Source organism: Oreochromis niloticus, linkage group LG13, assembly GCF_001858045.2.
Source record: "Oreochromis niloticus isolate F11D_XX linkage group LG13, O_niloticus_UMD_NMBU, whole genome shotgun sequence".
In the NCBI taxonomy this organism is placed as follows: domain Eukaryota; kingdom Metazoa; phylum Chordata; class Actinopteri; order Cichliformes; family Cichlidae; genus Oreochromis; species Oreochromis niloticus.
The window spans coordinates 23,711,955-23,727,745 of record NC_031978.2 but is presented as its reverse complement, the minus strand read 5'-3'; the positions used below and the strand labels follow the sequence as shown (position 1 = coordinate 23,727,745).

Sequence of the window (15,791 nt, the reverse complement as noted above, 5' to 3'; positions counted from 1 at the left end):
GTGTCGTACTGCATAAATCAGATCGGAAGCACGAACAGGAAAAACAAATTAAAATTTTTAAAAGTTATCAGGATGCAAGCCACGCTTAAGAGCGCGTGCAGTCGTTAAGGGTGAGGCCATCAGGGGGACACGGTGATGTCAACGCTGATAGAAAATAAAATGATAAACGAAACGGGGAAAGCCTGCAGACCTGCGCTGCCTTCTGCAGCAATAAAGCTAATTAGAAACAGCCGCTCCTAATTTGACTAACAGGCAGCGTCGGTGCGTTTACGGCCACTCTGGACAGCTGAAGCTCATCCCGGCTCTCTGCTGCTGCTGCTCCTGGTCCACTGATCGAGTGCTCCCCGCCCCACAGCCTGTATCTGATCGTCATACAGAGGTTTCCCCCCCTGCTGCTGCTGCGTAACATCTCTCCAAGTCCAGCCGTGGTGCTCACCAAGACCTCACCGCTTGGAGCTCATCTTCCTACACGGAATACGCACTGAGCGAGCCGCCGAGGCGACATTTAAAGACGCCGAGATTTTTGGCTCCTCGGGTTCCGTCCAGACCGAAGCTAGGCTGGGATTTCCTCTTATCGTTTCATATTTGACAGATCTTTGTGTGTGCGCGCGTCTCTGTGTGTGTGTCTGTGTGTGTTGGGTGGAGTCAACCCGGAATTCTCCCAAATTGGAAAACCACTGGCACATTTCAGGTAGGTCGGCCGCTGCAGGCTACATTAATGAGCGCGTATCCGACCAATGCAGGGATTTATTTCAAAATGTTTATCATCAGTGCAAAAATCATTGCTGCTCCTTTTTTTCCCCCCCACATGATGCATGGTTTGCTGTTTTCTGCTCTAACCAGGGCCGCAGCTCGCTGTGTGTCCACAGATTAATCTCCTCTTAGAAATAAATAGTCGCCCGCGTTTTCACAGATCTGCATCAGCAATTAGCAGCATCGTTGCATTTGGATAAAACTGCAAAGGGGCGAATACAGCCGAGCAACCCTCAGGATGGATGCATCCAAAGCAAACCTAAACGGAGAAGGCCCGATGGCTTCCTACGAGGGTGTGATTTAAAAGCTATAAATTGGCCGTCGAGCTGTGGAGGCTGGAGGGATGGCAGATGAATTTGTCGTCTTCGACCGTCTGCTTTAAGATAAACACATTTTTTTTTGTGATTTTAATCAAGAATCGATGCGCAATAATAATAATGCATATTATCATAGAAAGGGGGATTGATTCAGCAACCCCTCACCTCCAGTGAAATGCTTCATTTCTTAAGGCAAATTATTAGAAAACACATCTGTGGACATATTTCTGCCGTTGCTGCCAAACTGGGACATTTCAGTGGTGACTGGGTGGGTGGGGGTGGCTCAAGGAGGCTAAAATGGGAGTAAGATTTAGTGATTGCGGGGATTGATCTGCAGAGCTGCAGCTGATGCACTCCTGAGGTGAAAGTTGAGAGGAGGAAGGCCAGCAGTGGAAAGATCTGCAGATCCTGGGAGGAACTGGGGAAAAGCTGCAGGTGCTTTGCTTTTCTAGGTGTACCAGCATAAACTCCTGCTGAAGTGCACTTGAGCAAAGCACTAGGTGTGTGTGTGTGTGTGTGTGTGTGTGTGTGTGTGTGTGTGTGTTAGTGTCTTAATCCCTGCCAGCACTGCACTCCTTGCTAACTTCTCCCCCAGCCAGTTGGTCTAAAGAATAACGTGACAAAGGAAGGAAAAACAATCATGCATGAGTGCTGGCTGAAAAATGACAAACTGCTGTCCAGCTGATGCCCACAGAGCAGCTTCTTCAGATAATAAATGGACAAACAAAATGGGTCCTTCCAAGTTTTACTGTGTAAAAAGGAAGGGGTGAGGTTGTACTAGAGAATTGCTGCTCCATCAGGGTAGAGCTCTCGCCTGGGGGGGGCTGCTGATTTAATGTGACGTTCACTGACTCTCTTCCCCCCCCCTCTCCCCTTGCATCTGTTTGGCGTCACAGGAGCACCATGAAGGACGGCATCGCCAACAACAGCACGGCCAGCATCTCCCAAGCCAGGAAAGCTGTGGAGCAACTGAAGATGGAGGCCTGCATGGATAGGATAAAGGTACAAAGCTTTATTGTTGTTATTGTCTGCGCACGTGAACAAATATTTTCACATCACTTCTGTTACCAAGTCTGCAATTACTCAAAAACCGTACCTCCACTTATCATGGAATTGAAAGCTTTGTGTGCCTCTAACATCGGCTGGGATTTTGGAGCAGTTCAATAGGCGCGTCTCGATGAGTGACAGTTCTCAGCAAGCATTTCATTTTTGCTCATTTTTGTCTGAATAAAGCACAAAATTAACTTTGCTGCCTACAATTGGCAACATTATCACGCTTGGCTCTCATGGCTTCATATTTGCACACAGTAGCACTGTTTAAAAGAAGAAATGGCTGAGCTGATGGTGCCGTCGTCCAAAAACTGGGAAAAATGCATCGATTAGCCACACTGCATGGGCTTTTCCTCGTGTTTAAAATACTCACTCGTGCACTAAATCTGCATCCTTTATTAATGCACTAATTACTCCTGTTTGAATCACCGTTGGTAAACACTACAGTGCCCAGCTGTTTGAATGTTATTTATTTAATTTTTAAATGAATCCTCATTTCCACAGTGGGGTTGAATTGGCTTGCTGTCAGATGTATTGAGGTAGATCAAAATAAACCTGGCACAAAAAGTAAGGAAATTTGTCTTTGGTCAATTTCTTTTTGTTGTAACAAAAAGCCTCTTGGGAATAAATGTTATACCGTTGTAAATCTTGTTTATTTCTCCTTAAATGGTCCCACTTGTAAGGAAAGTGCATTTGTGGGTTGCGCCCATGAAAAACTTGCCAACTTGGCAAGCTAATGGACCCTGCTGCAGCGGTCAGTTGGTGTCCAATCCAAACATGCCACGTTTGACTGATTTAGTGCTTGCGCTGTAGGACAACTTCAAGCTGGTGTTCTGCAGAACCAAGATGCAGCATTATTTGGAGTGAGCTCTAGTACAATATCCAAATTGAAGACAACGTTTCTGATAATGGAGGATGTCAGAGAAAGTCGGTGAAGTTGGCGTCCCAAGAAGACGGTTTCCCTGCCTTGTCAGCACTTAAGAACCGTTAGCAGTCTTCTACAGATTTGCAGGATGACACAACGACGGCTCTCTACCCAGATGATCTAGAACAGACTCCATGCAATCTCCAGTTTTATGGCGGCCTGCCATCCCTGCCCTTCACAGTCAGGCACGTTTGCACTGGTGTCACCAATGTGTGCACTGGAACCTGAACATGTGGAGGAACACTATGTTCAACGATGAGTCCAGATTCTGCTTGTGCTCACCCCTGCAAATCGGTCTCTATCCAGAATTTGGGAGTGGAGTGGATGGTGTGGCATGCCTGCAATAATGACATCAACCCCACTGAATACTTGTTTGATCAACTTGGGCATGCTGTTCGTGTGAGTGACCAACACAACTATACTGACTGACTTATGACAAATGCTGGTTGAAGAATGGGACACATCCCCATAGTATCATGTGACCAGCATGAGGTGGTGGTGCCAGTGTGACTGTATTTACACAGATTTCTTTAGGTATATTTAGAGACCAAGAAACAGTGTATCACTAGTCCTGTTTAAACCTTCATCCTTGATGGTCCACTTTTCTTTCTTTTATTCCAGCCTCTTATGTTTTCTTGATTTAGAAGCACAGTGTAACAACTCTGCACTCATAAAACATTCAAGATAACATCCATGTGTTGAATCTTGTGTCTGCTATTATTGTGCACTCTGTTGTCTCAGTCCATTATAAAAGCTTTAACCCATTTATTAGATGGACTGGTCCAGTTGGAGTAAATCACTGCTATTATCTTCCCTCGTCTTTCTTGGATTTCTTTTCTTTAGAGAAGCGCGCCACAGTTTTGAGTATTGCAGTGCCGTCATTTTTGCCAGACTCGTGATGGATGCTTGGCACACTTTTCCCCACCTTGCAATTCGACTCGGTGACAGTTCAGTGTAATTACAAACTTCCATATTTGTTATTTTGAGTCCTTGGATTGTGTAAAGTTGAATGAAGAATGTTGGGCACTTCTATAGATGGTATATAAAAGGTAACTGTGGTCACTATGATGTCAGCAGGGCCTCTTGATGTTATGAGGGAGTACCTCTGATGCGAAAATTCATGGACATGGTTGTGGATTGCGAGTGTCAGTTGCATATGTGGGGAGGGGGAAAAAAATAAATGACCCTAAACTACCTCTTTATTTTAACCTGTTAAATGCATTTTAAACACCATCTTGGTTATGTAGTGGAAGGGATCAACAACCAATTTATAGGCATTAGGAGGGAGGGAACGTTGGTCAACGCTAGCTAGTAAGCAAGTAATTGACATTTGATGACGTTTGGTGTTTGTGTTAGTGAGGTTTGAGTTTTTGATTTATGGCTCTGACTGCAATCACTCAAATTGGTGACTTTCTACAAGTAACTGCCCTCTGATTTAAAACCACGGACAGATTTCCAGCACATCGCAATCACTCTGAGATAGTTTACACTGATGGGCTCAACTCATCTGTGATGACTTCTTGCAGCAGGAGCCTCGACTCAACTGGTTGCCAACTGGTTCTATTCTTGTTGCACTTATATAAAAAGCAAAGTCACAGAGCAACTTTGTCATTTTGTAGTTAAATTGCAGTCCTGCAGCAACTACGTCACACTATGTGGAAGAATTTAAAACTTATTGTAATTTCACCCCCAGCCGGTCACAGCAGATGGCTGCACCTCCCTGAGCCTGGTCCTGCTCGAGATTTCTTCCTGTTAAAAGGGAGTTTTTCCTTCTCACTGTCGCCAAGTACTTGCTCATTAGGGGTCCTCTGATTGTTAGGATTTCTCTGTATTATTTTAGGGTATCTACTTAAAAGCGCCTTGAAGTGACAGCTGTGATATGGTACTATTTAAATTAGATTGAATAGCCAGCATGATTAAATTAAGCTGTAAACTGATGGCAGATGGACTCTGCCTTATTGGTGTTTCAATGCCAAATCGAGGACCAAAGTTGATCAGAAGACCACAGCTCATCACGTGAGTTCTCAGATCAGGTCTCCATCTTTGAAACGGCCATTTCAAAGGCAAAGAGACTGCAAGTTCATTGCACAATAGTTCTGGTTGTGCTGTAGTCTCTGATCACTGCTTTCTGATCCGCTAAGTGGGATCACTTCTTTTTAACTCTCACAATCTGCATCCTCAGATTTTTGAGCCTAGTGATATCGCTTGAGTCAACATTATCAGATTTGGCCTAGTTCCCTCTCACATAAACCCTCAAACTACAACCGTTGCATTTCTCACCACTGACTTCCACAGCAGACTGTAACATGCCAATAAAATGCATGTGGGGGGTTTTTTTGTTTGTTTTTTTTAGACTTTAGTCCGATGTCTTCTGACAGGCATTGCACGAAGTCTCGGTTCACCTTATCATCGCCTCTGCTGTGCACAGCTTGGAATTCCAAGCAGACCAGTGTGGTAAATGTGAGGGATGAACCCACAGGAAAGGTGGGCTACGGTGGCTGCTAACCAGCTCTGACAGTAACTTTCCACCAATTTAGGTCAGTGTGGCTGCAGGATTACTTCTCCACCACACACATTATTGTGAAGCAGTATTGTTTCATCATTAAACAACACCTGGTTAAATATTGACTTTTGCTCCCTGTGCACTATTTGTGGTCGATCATCACGAGGCTGTTGCTGCAATTAGACATCAATTTGGTGCTTCCATCCATTCCAGGTGTCATTTTCTCCGTGTGTTTACTTCCTGTTTTCCGTTTATGTTTCTGGCATGTTAGGGCGATTCTGAACATTTTCTTTTATGAATGACTTCTTGTGCAACTTAATGTCATCTCATTCAGTAGGCTCCTCGTGTGTTTGGGGAATGATTGCCCCGCAGATCAGAGGCTGTTCACTCAGCAATATAGCTAAGCATGGAAGCCGGCCAAACACCTTCATTCCTACTCAGCACAGCACAAAGGCTGCTTACAAGCAAACCTCATCGTCTTAAAAAGTAAAGTGATCCACCCGAAGTTGCAATCAGTTTTAAGAAGATTAGGTATCAATTTGGGCTTCTTTCAGGTAGCTCATGAAAAGAAGACCTCATGCGTTTTAAAGATATTAAGTGTACCGAACAGCAAAACCATTACTTAGTTTTTAACACAGCATGTGTGCAATGAGACTGCAGCATTTTTGTAGACTATACAAACTATAAAATGCCGAATTTTCATTGGAAAATTGCTGAAAATGTTGAATTTTTATTTTCCAACACAAACCAGCAGATTGAGTTCAAACCCATTATTAAAGAGCAATTCTTACTCTGGTTTTGAAATCTGTTAATAGCAATAGCTTTATTATATTAATGAATTTGATGCACTTTGGCTACATTTTGTGAGATCATTGTGCTGTCTGTGAAAAATGTATTTTTAACACGACTCCATGCAGTATCCTCGTACTGCTTCCATAGGCACCGAGCCGCTCAGCCAGGTGCTGACAATCAAATGCACTTGATTAACTGATCATCAGCAGGTGTGAGCACCTCTGTGAACGCAGCCGTTTTGGCAGTTTGCGTGTCTGGAGCATTCAGGTGTGTTAACGCAATCTGTCCCGGGAGCAGACGTCCCAGCAGTTTCACCCCCAAGGTCAGACGGTGCAGTGCTCATAGACAGCCAAGAGCTTCATCTCTGCAGGCATCAGTTAGCATGTTAAAGTTCATGAGAGTACATTTAGAAAATGACTGAACAAGTCTGACTTCTTTGGAAGAGTTGTCAGAAGATCATGCAGCACAGCTTAAGTTTGCAAACTTGTAAGAACAATGGCGCTCACTGACTAGTAAGTACGTGGAAATGTTCAAAAAAACAGGGGCATACACAAAATTACCAGATTTATGAAGTGTGCCTAAAGGGGGAAAAAAGCACGGCGTACTTTGCTCTTACCACCGTGTGTCGTTAATTAATGAGAATCATTCAGAACCAACAGGATTGAGCAATACACCCTCAGTTCTCTATGTAAGGAGACGTCTTTACCTTAGAGTGAAGCAGAGATGATGATAGAAAAACTAACAGACTAGAAGGAAATGAGGAAGGACAAAACGGCACATGATCTGCCATCCTGAGATGGGGAAACTCACTGCAGTGGATGGGAAAATAAAAATCCAAGTTCTCCAGCATCTATAGGATAATGCCAAGAAATCAGAAGTTTTTAATTAAAGTCAAATTTAAAAGAACTTGTTGTTCTTTTGGGAAAATTTAATGATCAAAGGCCAATAAGGAAATAAAAAGGGAATTGTTCATTTTGGGAGCTTTAGGTCTTCGGTTTTTCACAACCATGCTCTAAAACCCAAATTTAGAAAGAGTGGTCCAAAATTCCTTCACAAGATGTGAGAGATTGATAGTCCAACTTATTGCTGCCAGAGGTGGTTTTAAAGCTACTGAATCATGAGTGTAGGTAGGTGTGTCCCCTCACATGACTGTGGGTAGCCATCCTGAAGTAGAGCATCAGTGTTCCCGAATCAAAACACGCGGTTTCCTCCCCCGTATGCAACCGCGTAGAAAAACTTTCAGGTTTTGGATGCCAGTCTTATCAGACTGTCTATGCAGAAAAGAAAACCCAGCATCAGAAAAATGGACAGTTTCCTTGTTGTTTTTTGCACATTATGTTCAGGCCTGCAGCCAGTTCTCGAGTGGATTCACAGGATGGTGCCAGAACGACAGCAAGGCAGCTGAAAAAATATTGTTTATGATTCATAAATTGTCTTGTGACCCACGTCACTACACGGCTTTCAGCAGCATGGAGTTGTAAACGGTTTATTGTAGGAATATAAAATGAGTCTGTCTTAAGGTGAGAATTAGAAGTTTTACTGTCAATTTAGGATTTTATAGAAAGAACTGTATGGTTTTAATAACTTTATTCTTTAGCCACTGCAGACTGTTTATAACTGAGCTAACTTTGGTTTTCATGCAGGTGTTGTTACAATGATAAGTATTGAGAATCATCTGCTTTTTTTTCCTCTTTATATGAAGTGTTGGCTTAGCTGTAATGGTGTTCAGACAAACCCTATATGAATACATTGAGGGACATTTTGATGCAATATAATATTTAAGCTTCTTTTTTTTTTTTTTTTTTTTAATTTCCAAATTAAGGGGGGGATCTTGTTGTTCTGCAAAACAGCAGCTTCAGTTGCAGCATGATTCACATCTGTATCATTTTCTCGGCAGTTGCTCGACGACAGCCAGACAGCTGCTAGTATTTAATAACCGCTTAGTGCATCAGATGTGGCGATCCAAATAATACTTCATAAAAGATCTCAGAAAAAAGGAAGAAGCAGCCACCGTACGAGACGAATGTGGACGGATATAAAAGCAGAGGGAAAAAGAGACTTGGCCACGCCTGGCGATCCCTTAAATTTAATTAAGGGATCTGACGAGGGAGAGTGTGACAAGAGCGGTCTCCGTGCTGCTGATTGAGGGATCACCACACTCTCATTAATTGCTCAATCAGCCAAAGGAATGTGATCTGTGCTAATTAGGAGGACTCTCCTTCCATCATGGGGCTGCGGTGTAATTACAATCAGTCTGGGCCTGACGACACACACACTGAGCAGTACCACTCTCTGTCCTGTGAGCCTCCTGTTCAGAGCAGGCGCATTTGGCTGCAGTTGCATAATAATATAATGACTGCATTTACTTTGATTATGAAAATAATTAAACTGTTTGCTTTGTTAGTGTTCACACTTCATGCAAGCTTGGATTCTGTAATTAGTGCCTGAATTTGGTCTTTTTTTGTTTTTAGGTAGCTATTTGGGGTACATTGTGTCTTCTGAGCGACTAATTTTTAGTTCAACTAATTAAAGTTCTCTGTTAATCGACGCATTAGTCACATTATTCCAAATATTCAGATCACTGGTGGGTCTGTAAGCGTACAGTCACTGATGACGATTGATCCTCTTCCCTGCAATGTCTCATGAATGCAGTGTTACAATTCTGCAAAGCTAAAGTGTGGTGTTGAGTCTTTTTTTTTTAGTTTCAGCACCGACACCTCTGTTCTGAAATATCACCGTGTGGTGTATTGAGTATTGGGTGACTTAACAGCTTTTATCAGCAACCGAGGAACTGCAAAAGGGGGGATCCATGATGTAGGTGCAGACATAAATAATAGAAACGCATTAGCTGGAAGAAGGTGGCGACAGTACCGTGGTTGGAGCAGAAAGCTGACAGAATGATGCAGAGAGGTAGCCATGCGTGGTAACACTGCTGTGTCAGTATGCTTGGCTTTCCTTTTTTTAAGTTTCATGCATTGCACAGCTTATAACTAAACTTAACTTTGGGTTGGATTTTGCTGAGAAGGTCCTCGATGGAAATGAAAGCACCGGTGGGGGAAAATGACACCGCTGTGCATTTGTAGTTTGAACAGGATGTTGTACTTTCATGGGGTCGTTTTTAAAAGTAGTTCAAAAGTGGTGAATATGATACACACTCGCTGTCCATCTTCTGTAGTTACACTTTGCTTGTACTGGGTTAGAGCACAGTTTTGCCTTTTGAGTGGCTTCAACAAGGTGCTGGAAACATTCCTCATATTTTCGTCGATGCTGACATGAGTGCAGCACACAGTTGCTACCAATCTCCTGTTCAGTTGCATGCAAAAACTGGTTTGGTGACACTGGAGGCCATTTGAGTACAGTGAAGTCACTGTCATGTTTAAGAAATCAGTCTGAGACAGATTTGAGCTCCTTGTCGTGCAACAATACCGTACTGTAAGCAGTCATCAAGAGATCGGTGCACTGTGGTCATAAAGGGATGGACGTAGTCAGCAAAAATACGATATGATGGGCTCTTTAAATGATACGCAGTTGGTACTAAGTGTGCCAAGAAAATATTCCCTGCATCATTACACTGCCAGCACCCCTGAAGCATTGATACAAGATAGGATTTGTCTATGCTGTCATGTTCAAAACATATTCTGACCCTTCCATGTGAATGTTGCAGCAAAAATTGACTCATGAGACCAAACAACATCCAGTCTTCTGTTGTCCAATTTTGGTGGGCTTGCGTAAATCATAGCCTCAGTTACCTGGTCTTAGCTGCTAAGGTGTGGTCTTCTGCTGCTGTAGCCCATCTGCTCCAAGGTGTGACGGGTTGTGCATTCAGAGATGCTCTTCTGCACAGCTTGGTTGCAACGAGTGGTGATTTGACTTCCTGTTGCCTTCCTATAATCTCAAAGCAAGTCAGGTTATTCCCCTCTGACATCAACAAGGCATTTTCACTCAGAACTGCTGCTCACTCAATATTTTCTTTTTTAGGCCATTCTCTGTAAACCCCAGAGTGGTGACAATCTCAGGAAATCACTGAAATGCTCAACCATGACACATTGAAAATCACCTTTCTCCCTCACTCTGCTCAGTTTGAGTTTGAGTGTCAAACTACACCGAGCTACCACCATGCAATTGGCTGATTGGAATTTTTTTGCATTAACGAGCGGATGTACCTAATAAAGTGGCCGTGAGTATATCTAAACTGTTTTTAAAACAAATTTTCCTGTGAGAATGAATTACGACTAGAGTCTGCCATTTCTCTCAGCAGTCCAACCATGTGGAACAAAATCAAAGGCTTCACTGCTCCTTTCAGGATGGTTTGTGGGGACATTGGTGATCCCTGACCTTTTAATAATATCACATTTTTAATGTGGCCAATATTTCTTTCATGGATAATGTCGCCTGGACTGTTTTGTTTTTGTGGCATTTAGCAAACAGTATAATGCTAATATGATAAAGATGGTTGATATTGTAAACACGATTAAAGCTTCTTAAAGTCGGCTCGCTGACATTAGCGTTTGGCTCAAAACTGAGTTGCTGAGATGGCTACAGACTTTTATTCTTGTTTTCCGATTTACTGGCACAGCATGATGTACCTCAGTGTTTGCCAGACTGTGTGACCTGTGAGCGTATTGTCAAATTGTTGTGGTTGCCTGATGTGAAAGCAAAGCAGGCAGTAAAGGCTGTTTGTGGAGAGAGGGAAGAGAACATGTTTAATAGATTTATTTATACATATGGGTGTCCTTGTGGCTAAGTGCTTGGTAGGGATGTTGAAATTAAGAAACTGAATAACACATCCTGGTTTTCTGCCATTTCTTCTCTTTTTGTGGGATTTTGAGTTGAAACGGCTCCATTTCAGGCTGTAAGATGGTCGAAACGGTAATGTAACAATCCATGCTGAGGACCAAAGCCGTGCTATTCTCTTGTGAGAGCAGCAGTGGGTGAGGTGAAGTGGCAGGCAGGAGATCAGATGGCTCTGTCCTCCACGTAGATCCCTGAGCCCTCGCCAGCCCTCTGATGCAGCTGCTCCTCTGCTCTCCATTTGCCGCCTCCCCTCCCGTAACCTCCCACTCAATTCCCAGTTGAAAACCTGCATTCACATACAGTCTGACTGTACTATAAAATTTATGGTCACTGTTCGACTTTTTTTTTTTTTTCCTTTTTTTTCCCATTTGCCTTGGAAGATGTCACATGCTTTGTGCTATGCTTGTTGAAGTCCCACCTTAAGACCCGTGAGTTACCTCGACGAGCTTTCTCGCCCTGGTGCCTGAGGCTCGGGTAACGGGCATCGGTGCAGTCGCTGCAGGCGCTGACAAATCGGGAACATCGGCAATATGCAAGTTGAAAGAGCCTTACAGCGTTTGCCCAGGTCTCATCTGGTGTGAGTTTAACTTCAGAAACATCTGGTCTGAGAATGAATAAACGGTGAGCTGCAGAGAAGCGTGAGCTTATTCACCTTGCTCTCAGGATGGACTGTCAGTCACTATGTGGCGATGTACATGTGTCACTCCAAGGCTTGGTATTTTAACAAAGCTCAAAATTAAACATTTCTTGTGCTTATTTTAGGTCATTTTATACGGTTTGTAAAGTACATAGTGCTTCATGTCGTAATAAGGGGAGATTCTGTTTTGGCATCAGGAAAACCTCCTTGGAAGAAAAGACGTTTGGGCTTCGTCCACTACTGTTTGCACTAAAGTGTTTTTACCCAGCGCAAAAAAAGTTTGTGTGCACCATTACTGTTGGCAACATGAAACGTGTGCTATCTGCATACTGCCATAACTTTATTTTCCTATGTAAGGCAACATGTTTGTGTGGGGTGATGTCTGCGAGCTACTCAAACCTGTACTTGAGCTGAACTTGAGCACTGATGGTGTCTTCACACTGTGCGCTGACAGCAAGGTGAAATCAGTCTTCTTCAGCTCAGAAGTTGATTTCCAAGATATTTCATAACAGGACTGTGTTTCACTTCATGCCCAGAGAAGGGTTACCCTGCAACTTCTGAACACTGAGCTCCTTCACACTGGATTTCATGTGACTGCATGAATTTCAAGAGCTGCAGTGACCGTTTGAACCTCTTTAGCTTTTAAGCACCAACTAGGGAAGCTTCTCAGAACCCATCTTTGTCTTATCTCTTAACAAAGATACAAAGAGAGCCAGCATTTCATTGATTCTGGGAAAAACTAATCATCTGGTTTAAATTGTGTAATACGACGTTATTCGCTATATCTGGGGGTCCTTTATGCTGCTTTTTAGACAGCTAAAGTGCAGAGATCAGAAATGAGATGCAGCTATGGCCCCAGGATGAGTTTGAACTTTGAAGCCATGACTACTGAACTTAGTAAGAGAACACTGGAAGCAACTTTAACAACTGAAAATCTGAAATGCAGGACGACGTGTTTGAGGATTCTGGCAGCGCCCCCCAAAAACGGCCTTGAAACATCATCACACAGAGTTTAAAGAATAAATCTGAAATAGCTGATCACAAATTTTCTTCTAAATATTTCAGGTATCCAAAGCCGCCGCAGACCTGATGGCATACTGCGAGGCGCACATACGCGAGGACCCCCTCATCGTGCCCGTGCCCGCCTCCGAGAACCCCTTCCGGGAGAAGAAGTTCTTCTGCACCATCCTCTGATGAGCTGCTGGTAGAGCTGTACAGGTGCAGGCATGGCGTTGCCTGGCTTCTCTGTCTTCACCACACCTGAAGCTACTGGCCATAGGCATTGAGCTGAGTTTTGCCAAGGCGGGGACACTCTGTTGTTGGTCAGCTCTGCCCCTGGTGGCTGAAGGTTTTGGGGGAGTCAGCTACCAAACTGGCAACCCAGTGAGCGTATAATGTCTTGTTAAATAGGTTTGTTATTGCTTTGTTATTAGAGAAACAGCCTTGCTTAGTGCTCAAAGAGATGAGAGATGTTTTGGTTTTTTCTTTTCTTTTTCTGTGCTAGATTTGAACTTGCCTCAGGAAACAACTTTGCCCAGTGTTTGACTTTTTTTAAAACATTTATTTCCCCTTTTTCTTTCTGAATAAAAATGCATAGGTCTTTGTATAAACTCAATCATGACTTGTGCTAGTTTTCTTTTTTAAATGGCTCTCAATGCGCAGATGTAACTATCAGTAGCAACACTTACTCAAAGCACCACTAAAAATTCGACTCCTTCCCTCAGCGGTGGTTTCAGTTTCAGCACCGACAATTAACCCACTCGCTTTAGCACAATCTGATTCAGATTAAAGCACAGAAACGGAAACCGTATCTCACATTGAATAATTTCCGCTGCGCTCTCAGTAAGAATGAGGCGGCTGCACGTCGCGTTCTGCTGCAAAGAAATGAGTGGACTGTTTTTTGAAAGGTGCAGAGCTAATGTTTCAACAGCCAGAAGAGTTCTTCGGGGTTATCGCTGTGCAAACAAACCCTTAAGTCAAGAATTATTTATGAATCTGCCACCTTCTGCCCACTCTAATGCATTCTAACTTTGCTTCTCGGTTTGATTTGCTCTTCATTTTCTTTCCAATCTGAAAAAGCATCAGTTAATCCTGCAGCCCTCTGCAGGAATAGATATATATATAAAATATCATTATTTTTTTGCAGGACGTCTTGTTTCCTTCGGCAGTCTCATTTGGTTTCTGGGCATGTTTCCTGAGCCTGATTCTTTTCCTTCTTTTCTTCTTCCTTTTTGCCTGTCCTAGAGTGAATGGCGAGGCCTTTGACATTAATACCAAACTGGAGGCCTGCATGTTTCTCTGCTCCTTTTTGACAGCCTCCTCTGTTTCCGAGGGACCGTCAGTCTCTTCGAGTGTACAGTATGTTACGGTGCCAACTTCTGTGGGAGCGGTGTGATCTTCACGCTGTGCTTCCCGGAGCCTTTTCTTTTTTCTGTTCTGGGTTTTTTCTCTTTTGGAAGAAAAAAGCACACTGTCGAAACATTTCCTTTACATGGTAGTTGAATAGCATTTGCTGATTTTTATGATGACTTGTTCTGATCGTTATTAATATTGTTATCAGTAGTATTAACGAATATCTGTTGCACAGCACTGACAGCTACATGACGTGCAGTGCTCCTAAGCCTGTATGATACGTAGAGAAAAAGAACGTTTATAAATCATGCAATTATTGATACTATCGTGAGTATTTTTTAAAAGCAGCGCTGAGGGTCGTTTACATAATAGGGTCCCTTTCTTTTCTTCTTTTATTTGGAGGTTCAGGCTTTTTGCATCTTGGTTTCTATCATAGAGGGGGAGGGGGGGACTTCCTTTTTGGTACTTGAATAGCCATTGCATTAGGAATCAGTCTCTGATACTGGACCGTCACAAACGCAGACTCAAATTGTCTTCAGGATAATTATCGTCTTTATTTCCTATCTGAAAACCTGAGCTGACCTCAGGACACTCTCGCTGACCTCATCTCAAGGATGGTGCCAAAATCTGAAACAAGAAATACAACGGCTAGAGATGAATATTGCATGGATTTATTTCTATTTATAACAGAGAGAACTATTATGATATGAAATATTGCCTGTTCATTGACTTTTCTGGGTGCTACTCTGCACATAATAATCTCTCTGGAGTCCGGATATGTCAACAACGTGCAGCTGTATTCATGAATGGTATTATTGTTTTTGGGGGAAAAAAATAAATAGCATTTACATAGCAGACTTTGTAAAAATCCTTTGACGGATCAAATGAATTAAAAGAAAACGGCAACCCACAGTGTGCTGTGTCTTCAGTATTTCTCTCTCTCTTTCTGGCATCTGTCTGATCACACTGACAACATGCTGCAAATCGTTCTGGGTCTTGCAGAGGAACATCGTGTTTCGGTGTGTATTGGAGACCTCCTGTGGCTGAGCTGAACCATGGGCCATCTGGATGCACTCTTGCGTTTTTAAAAAAAAAAAAGGATTACGATTCAGTTCAGCCTTGGCTAGTTTGCCTTCTATTCTGTAAATCTAAAGCGGGAGGGCAGTGCATGTGCTGGGTGACAGCACAGTTTGCACGAAGAACGGCCTCAGTTTTTCTGATTCAAGGTATCAGCGGCTGACATCAGCATTCATGTTGTCTGCTGTTGCTCCTTCATGTCTCCATCCATGCATCCATTTACATCCTCACCGGGGGAATAGGCCAAAATTACAACTTTCCGCCTAATTTGGTTGATAGTGGTTATTTTATTTTTAGCCACTTTTCACTACACTTCATGGTCTGATGATCAGGTCAGAGGCAGAATTGTTCTTTTTTTTTTTTTTTTTTTTTTTTTTTTTTTTGGACAAACAAGGAAATCAACTCTTGCGTGTTGATATTATGAGAGACAGCAGTTATGATTTAATGCACAGCACTGACAGTTTTGATGAATGACACTGAGAAGGTGAATACTGGTATCTCTTATTGATTTTCTTTTTTTTTTTTCTTCACCCAGTTGATCCCAAAGGGCTGGGATGTAATTAAGAAGTAGTCAGTGTTATAGTTTTTTTT

The 15,791-nt window shown here is 42.8% G+C and overlaps 1 protein-coding gene across 1 annotated transcript; it reads left to right on the top strand.

The window, feature by feature from the left end:
* Positions 1-95: 95 nt before the first annotated feature.
* Positions 96-15,035, top strand: gng4 (G protein subunit gamma 4). The gene is made up of 3 exons (XM_003441036.5): positions 96-691; positions 1,967-2,072; positions 12,837-15,035. The coding sequence occupies exons 2-3, from the start codon at positions 1,974-1,976 to the stop codon at positions 12,963-12,965; spliced, it is 228 nt and encodes a 75-aa protein (XP_003441084.1). The 5' UTR covers positions 96-691; positions 1,967-1,973; the 3' UTR covers positions 12,966-15,035.
* The last annotated feature ends 756 nt before the right edge of the window (positions 15,036-15,791 follow it).

What these genes read in the sequence shown, in the direction of transcription:
- gng4 (XM_003441036.5), top strand. Translation starts at nt 1,974, where the DNA reads ATGAAGGACGGCATCGCCAACAACAGCACGGCCAGCATCTCCCAAGCC. An exon ending in CCTGCATGGATAGGATAAAG is followed by an intron (nt 2,073 to 12,836) that starts GTACAAAGCTTT and finishes TAAATATTTCAG; the next exon opens with GTATCCAAAGCCGCCGCAGA.